Source organism: Typha angustifolia, chromosome 10 (genome assembly GCF_048772165.1).
Source record: "Typha angustifolia cultivar Huaian chromosome 10, ASM4877216v1, whole genome shotgun sequence".
NCBI classification, from domain to species: domain Eukaryota; kingdom Viridiplantae; phylum Streptophyta; class Magnoliopsida; order Poales; family Typhaceae; genus Typha; species Typha angustifolia.
In genome coordinates, this window is record NC_133248.1 from 8,554,672 (window position 1) to 8,562,387 (window position 7,716).

At 41.0% G+C, this 7,716-nt stretch overlaps 2 protein-coding genes across 2 annotated transcripts; one reads left to right on the plus strand and one right to left on the minus strand.

Moving 5' to 3' along the window:
• Positions 1 to 760: 760 nt before the first annotated feature.
• Positions 761 to 2,734, plus strand: LOC140768443 (MADS-box transcription factor 2). Its single transcript, XM_073108709.1, has 7 exons — positions 761 to 1,082; positions 1,198 to 1,264; positions 1,577 to 1,638; positions 1,726 to 1,825; positions 1,952 to 1,981; positions 2,071 to 2,115; positions 2,383 to 2,734. Exons 1-7 carry the CDS (start codon positions 901 to 903, stop codon positions 2,518 to 2,520), a joined length of 624 nt encoding a protein of 207 aa, XP_072964810.1. The 5' UTR covers positions 761 to 900; the 3' UTR covers positions 2,521 to 2,734.
• Positions 2,735 to 2,923: 189 nt separating this feature from the next.
• Positions 2,924 to 5,281, minus strand: LOC140768441 (probable receptor-like protein kinase At1g11050). Its single transcript, XM_073108708.1, has one exon. The coding sequence runs from the start codon at positions 5,084 to 5,086 to the stop codon at positions 3,182 to 3,184; it is 1,905 nt and encodes a 634-aa protein (XP_072964809.1). The 5' UTR covers positions 5,087 to 5,281; the 3' UTR covers positions 2,924 to 3,181.
• Between the last annotated feature and the right edge of the window lie 2,435 nt (positions 5,282 to 7,716).

Below are 7,716 nucleotides of genomic sequence, written 5' to 3' on the forward strand. Positions count from 1 at the left end.
TTATAATAAAATCGTTAAACTGATCAGCACTTTTATTGTCAAATAATATTTTTTTTTTTAGATTTACATACATAAAATAACAAAAATACTAAATTGCCCAAGAAAATAACACTGATGAGTGAATTAAACCCCTTTTGATAACTAAATTTGAGGGTAGTCCATTCCGGTAAAAGAAGCTTTGAAAGAGGGCTAGTTTGGTCAAAAACTCCGCAGAAGCATTAACAATGGCCCGGCTCGAGAGTATCATCGTTACACATCAATATCCGATAGACAAGGTACGATCTTTTTCCATCCTTACTCTCTTATAATTGACACCGAGTTCCGAAAAGTGATCTAATAATAGTCTGGCTCCTCTCCAAAATAGGCAACCGGACAAAGGCCGTTCCCCTCGGCCTACTCCACTGTGGAGAGATCTAATAATGGAACTATTTGGAGTACTCTTTATCTTGGTCCACAGTACCAGAAAGTCCTCGAAGTTTAATGTGACTTGACGAATGATATGTGTGAGGAGATGAGAGGGGTCGTGATGGGGGAATCCGTTTCCCCCGTCATGCCGTTTCTCAATAGAAATTATGGAGGTGAATCGTTTGGAAATTTTCCCGCGTTTCCTCCGTAGGACGTTTCCCACATCCTAGAAAAAACTAAACCCCTTCCCTCCTTTTTTTTTTTTTTTTTTTTTCTTTTTTATTTTCAAAACCCCGAAATTGTACGCAAAATCACCATTTCTATACCCCCTATCCGGAACTACTCCGAAAGCTGCCTCCTTTCCCATCCAACAATGGAAACCCCTCCCCTTCACTTCCTCTCCTCCTCTCCTTTGTGGCTTTATTCCTCTGCTCTCGTCTCTTCCTCCACAGACATCTTCTTGCTCTCCTCCTCGCTTGTACTAAAGAGAAAGAGATGGGTCGCGGCAAGATCGAGATCAAGCGGATCGAGAACTGCAGCAACCGCAGCGTCACCTTCAACAAGCGGCGCAATGGGATAATCAAGAAAGCGCGCGAGATCAGCGTCCTCTGCGCCGCCGACGTGTCCGTCGTCATCTTCTCCAGCTCCGGCAAGATGTCCGAGTACAGCAGTAGCACGTACAAACATCTTTAATCCTTTTCCCTCTTTTTTTTTATTAATTTTTTGTTCGTTGGGTTTTTTGGGCGGGTTTGGGTTAGAAGTGGTGAAAGAATTGGTTTTGTTGGTGTTAAGGTTGCCGCAGGTGTTGGAGAAGTACCACCAGCACTCCGGGAAGAAGCTCTGGGATGCCAAGCATGAGGTAGATCTCAGTTCAAAATTATATTATAGTCCTTTTGTGGCTGGAAAAATCGATTCTCTGCACTGGTACAAATGTTAGAACTTCGAAAGTTTGCAACTCTTTGTTGAATAGATGGAATCATGGAAACCATTTATAGGTTCTTTTTGTGTAGCAATCTGGAGCTGTATTAGTCGGAAAAGTTGATTCTTTTATCCTTTTCATTAATGGAAGTATAGAAGTTCGAAAATTTCAACTTTCTGATGGCTAGATGGAAAAGTAAGTGGTAGGAGAGAGATTTGTCTATTTGCTTATGAGTTTGTTAAACCCTTTCAGAATTTGAGTGCTGAGATTGATCGGATTAAGAAAGAGAATGATAGCATGCAGATTGAGCTGAGGTTTGTCCTGAACTGCTCTCTCCTTAATCATCTCTCCCTAGTTTATTTCATTTCTATGTTTGGGACTTACTGTGGCTTCATGGCTAGGCACTTGAGGGGTGAGGATGTGAAGTCACTGGAGGCAATAGAACTGATCACCATCGAAAAAGCTCTGGAAAATGGGTTGACCAATGTGCAAGAAAAGAAGGCAATAATTAATTTATCCTGACTTTTTTCTCTTGCCTCATTGTACATGTCTAATTAATGAATCTATTTCTTTTTCTTTTTTCTGTCTATATGGATGCATTCTAAACGACTTCTTTCTTTGTTGCAGTTGGAGTATCTGGAGATGCTTAAGAAGAAAGTATGGTTCCCTCAATAGCTCAAATTTTCTAGTTTTTTTTGTGTGTGTGTGTTTAGTTTTACCATATTGTCTTGATGTATTCTTTGCAGGAAAAGTTGCTCGAAGATGAGAACAAGCAATTGACTTTTAAACTGGTAAATCCCTCCACATGTACCTCTAGGTTTCATGTTTTATAGGAAAACAGACGAACTTGGTTTGATTATCTACCTTTGATGGGATATATGTGTAGTTATAAATTGACAGCTATATTCAAAATTCATATCATAAATTCAGTACTTCACTTCTAGTTTCTTTGCTAACCTTTACTCTTGGAGCTATTTATTGAGTTCTTCCCTCATATGCCTCTTTGATCTTACGTATTTATTTTTGGCCAGTTACATTGTCTTTTGGTGAATTTGCAGCACCAGCAGATGACTATGGATAGGAATATGAGGGAGCTGGAGCTTGGTTTTCATCAGAATGACAGGGAGTTTCCCTCCCAAATGCCAATGGTCTTCCGGATGCAGTTAGTCCAGCCTCACTTACAGGACAACAAATAGTGTGATTTTATGGGTGTTCACTCAGAAGACTGAACTGGTTGTGTATTAATAATATGTTGCAATTTGTTGTTGTTTCCTTTTAGTTCAACTGTTTAATTCAATCAAGGCGATGAAACTCATCATTATGTGTTCCTGAATAGTGCTCTGGCTTAACCTGAGACACTAGTGTTATGTCTGGTTCCAAAAATATATGACTAGAGTGGAAGTTGAACCATTGTATTCTTTTGTTTTGTATTCCTTAAGAATGCCCTTCTATAGCTAATACATATGCATTCCTGCTTCTGTGAGTTAGTTTTTGATACTCTTAACATCCACAGTTGATGCCATTAACCAAAGATATATCTTCTGTTTTAACAAACCCAAATCACAGAATAAAAGAAGATAAGCTCATGCAGTAGACATCTTGGAGACGAAATTAATTGCCTAAAATTTTTATGCATAGTCGTAGCATAATGACATCAATCACTGGTTCTTTAGCATCAAACTGAGTACAAAAAAACTTATCGAGGTTATCCCAACCTTCTTCGGCATATGCCAACGTGCTGACCTGCTTCATATTTTGTTTGATTCCACATCACTTCAGGAGTTCAGGTCCATGAAATCATGAAGTTGGGATTTAAACAAACATTCTTACTCTCTGCCACTGAGTTCTAACCATCCATCACCTAAGCATATCTCCAGTATCCAAGCATGGCCCACTCAACCTAGGCGACGCGCTGAAGGTGTTCGCTCCATCGCCGAACCCGAATCCATGGCCGAGTGGCATCGGCCTGTCAGGTATCGCCGGCAGGTCGACGTCCCCCTCCAGCATCCTCACCGCCTCCGCGATGGTCGGCCGCAATGCCACCATCACATGCGCGCAGAGTATACCGACCAGCACGAACCTCTCCATGATCCCTTTGGGGTTCTGCGCATCTCCGGCCATCAGCACCTCATCGAGCACCTCCGCCGCCCTCCCCGCCTTGATGAGCGTCCACGCCCAATCCGTGATAAGCACCATGTTCGATGGCGCCGCCATGTCCAGCGCCTTCCGCCCGCTCATGGTCTCGAGCACTAGAATGCCGAAGCTGTACACGTCGCTCTTCTCGGTGAGCTGGCAGTAGAGGGCGTACTCGGGAGCGAGGTAGCCGTGCGTGCCGGCGACCCGCGTAGTAAGGTGCGACTGCCCCTCCTTGCTCTCCCGCGCGAGCCCGAAGTCGGCGACTCTGGCCCGCATCTCCCCATCTAGCAAGATATTGGTAGCTTTGATGTCTCGGTGGTAGATCGCTGGCTTGACGCCGTAGTGGAGGTACATCAATCCCTTGCCCACATCCAGTATGATGTTTTTCCTCTGAGGCCAAGACAATGGAGGCCTATTGCTATTCCTCTCCGACCTAAATATATGCTGCTCTAAGTTCCCATTAGGCATGTAGTCGTACACAAGAAACCTCTGCTTCCCTTCTTCCACATCGTCGTCGGGGATGCAACATCCCCTTAATGGCACTAAATTCCGGTGGCGGAGGCTACTGATTATCTCCACCTCGTTCCTGAACTCCTCGTCGCCGCCGTCCAAATCGAGCTCGAGCATCTTCTTGACCGCGACGACGCTGCCGTCGGCTAGCACCCCCTTATACACCGCCCCGAACCCACCGCGGCCGATGAGGTTCCGCTGCGAGAAATAGCCCGTGGCCTTGTCCAACTCTTTGATGTCGAACAGTATCGACCCGGTGTTCGGCCGTGGGTGCGACCGCGAGGAGGAGCTCTGCTGCTGCTGCTGCAGCGAGTCTTTCTTCCTCCTCTTCTGCTTTCTCCGAAGGAATAAAGCAAGAAGTGCGACCGCGGAGAGGAAGAGAGCGGCGGCGGAGACGGACGAGGCGACGACGGCGGCGGAGGGATGATGCGAGGAGGATTGCGTTGGTGACGAGGATGTGGAGAGGGCAAGGCCTAGGATGCAACCGGCGGTGGGCGGGTATTCGGGGCCGAATCGGTTGATGACGCCGGCGGCGTAGAGGACGGTGAGGTAGAAGCAAGGGGTGGCGTGGGAGGAGTTGCCATCGAGGGCGGTGAGCCGCGAGGAGACGTCGAAGCCGGCGGTGAGGCAAGTGCCGCATCTTGTGAGGTCGGAGAATTCGGCGTTGCAGGCGGAGTCGAGGGAGGTATCGTTGCCGAGTTTGGCGATCCAGTCCTTCTTGGTCTGGATCCCGGCGCAGTATTTCGGGCTGATGACGAAGTTACTCGGGTAAGGGAAGCAGGAGGAGACGAGGGAGGTTGAGAGGGAGAGGGGAGGGGAGGAGAGGCGTGATTGGAAGGATGAGAGGCAGGAGACGGATGTGGCGTTGTCGGGGAGGCGGAAGAGGGAGGTGGTGCGGAGGCGGGTGGCGAGGGCGATGCCGAAGAGGGAGAGGAGAGTTGAGCAGCAGCCGGTAAGGTTAGAAGAGGCGGAAGTGGGGAGGCAGGAGGAGTGATCCCAAGGGAAAGTGGAGACGTAGCTCAAGTCCATGGGGCATGTCGAGTTAGTGGCGGCGGAAGTGAGAGGTAGGAGGAGAAAGAGAAGCACTAGAGAGAGAGTTGCATGGGAAGTCGCCATTGTTTTGGAGTAAGAAGGGGAGGATTGAAGAAGATGAAGAAACGAAGGGTGTGTTGTGGTTTGCGGTCAGCTGGGGCGGCTGGCTGCTGCAGGCAAGGTTGCGTGGTTGGATTTTGAGAGAGAGATTTAGAAGAAGAACAAGTAGAAAAACCACCCACCCCAACTTAACCAACGTCATCCTACTCCTATTCCTATTCCTATTCCTATTCCTATTTGCCTGTTTGGTGAAGAAAAAAAAAAGAAGAATTTCCATCAGATAGCAGCCGCAGAACTCATCTCGTCTTATCCATCAGGTAATTAATTTATCTTTTTTAATATTAGCTATATAATTAATTGAGAGTTATTAAAACTTTATAGTCAGGAGGACTAATCAGCTTTAGTAAAATGAGTAGGTATCTATCTTTTCTATAATTAAGGAGGTAATAGATTCGATTCCAACTCAAAATAATATTATAAAAAAATTATTTGATGATTTGATGATTTTACTTGATTTGATTGATGACTCGACAGTACGATTACCTTAGAATAGTAAGCATTTTAGTATTTAATCATAAAAGTAATAGTGACATATTTGAATGGGTCAAATAGAGAAAAATTGAATAGAATAAGAAGTACCACAAATTTGATAGGAAGTTGGTTAGAAGGTTTGCAAAGTGGAAAGTTATCAAGGAAAGTGAAATGGGGGATTAGTTTATACAGCATTTATTAGTAGTATTGGGGGCCTCATCTTGAGATTGCAACTTGGGATTATTCAATTTGATACATCTAAATTGCCCAAATAATTCACATGTTCGTTTCATAAGATAGCACTCATTTAATTAATTATTTTTTCAATAAAGAAACAGAGGTATAGTGAAAATTCTAGAATTAAATTGATTTAAAATGTTAGTTTCTATATCCATTGTTTGGAACTATCAGTGATGGGATATCAATAGATTTCAGTAAATGCTAATTCTTATTTAATTTGTTACATTCTTATTAATATCGAGAAGTAAAATAGAAAAAGGAACATAATGAAAAATATAATGCACACCTTGGAGAAGGAAATTTCCTGTGGTATCACATCCATAAAGTGTATTTAGACTTTACGTTGAAATGAGTCCCTGTTATGGATGTTATAACAAGAAAAGGACATTAATAAGGTGTAATTCAGATGGATTATATTTTAATTCTATTATTTTCAAACAATCAAATATTATTTTCCAATAAACTTTATTAAAATTTATGGTAGATTTTAGGTTACCCCCCTTGATTATGTCTAAAATTAAATAATATTTTAAACTTTTATTTGTATCACTCTACTCTTTTAGACTTTAGATTCATATGATATTAATGATCATATTGTTGAGTAAATATGAATCTTCAACCCATATTTTTAAGATGATCGAAATTTTTTATTTCATAATCTTGTGTTTCAAGGGAGGTAGATTGTGAACAGTGATAGTTAGATAATGACAAAAGTTTGACTTGTAATCTCAGATAGAACAAGATATAAAAAAAATTAAAAATAGCTTTGTTTTAATTTAAAGAATATAATATAATAACTAAATTTAATGAAAGGAGAATAATAATGCTGATATTTTAATATTCTTTTCTATATACTTTTGCCGTTAAATTGTTACATTAGTCTAACCCACGGTAAGGTGAAGTGATACAAATAGAAGTTCATTGGTGGTTTGATTTTAGACAATCCAACTAGAGTAATTTTATAATTAACTCTAATTTTTTCTAAAATTACTCTTACTCTAAATTTTACCTAGATGGTTAAGAACATGCCCTAACTATTTAAATACTTTAATTAATAAAATTTCCTCATCTTTCTGAAGGTGTCAGGTGGTGGTTTCTAGGTCAACTGGATTGAGTTTGAGGTCCTTAATGAAGCAACAAGGACTACAATCTTTTTTTTAATTCAAGTTGGACTAAGTTTTGCTTTCCTTGCCTTTAATTTATTCCTTCTTAATGGTTTGGTTGGAAGAGTGTCATAAAGTTGATCAATAAAATATCAAATGATTCTTTTCATACTTACAGCCTTATTGGGGTTACAGGCATCTTCTTAGCTGCATTTAATGCTTAATTTAATTCAATTGGGAAGAGAGGGAAAAGGATGCAAAATTCTTAATAACTATTAAACCTTCTTATTGGCAATATAGAAAGTAATGATCTAAACATTATTTATGAAGAACTTTGATAGTTGTACTTCTAAAAAAAAGCTTGGTAGATATGTTACCTTTCGTTAGTATACATGTTGAATAATTATGTCAATCATCTTAAGAAATAGACTCCAAGGAAGTCTTATAAAAATTTAACCAAATATTATTTTCATAATTTAAACTCACAACTTGTAGGATTTTAGGGTCAGCCATTGGATTACAATGGTCAATCTTGATAGTTAATACTATTGCTTGTAATACCTAAAGGTATATTATTTGGACAACAATGAATATTTGATGACTTCTTGATTAACAAAACCATTCTTAAGAATAGATCATAAGAGTAAATAGTTAATTTGGAATTAGTAGAACTAGGAAAATGGTCTCATGAAGTGGCATAGTAAAACAACCTACATAGTTAATTTGGAATTTAATTAGCATAATTCTTTGTGGATACTCTTATGTGGCATAGTCTTCGTG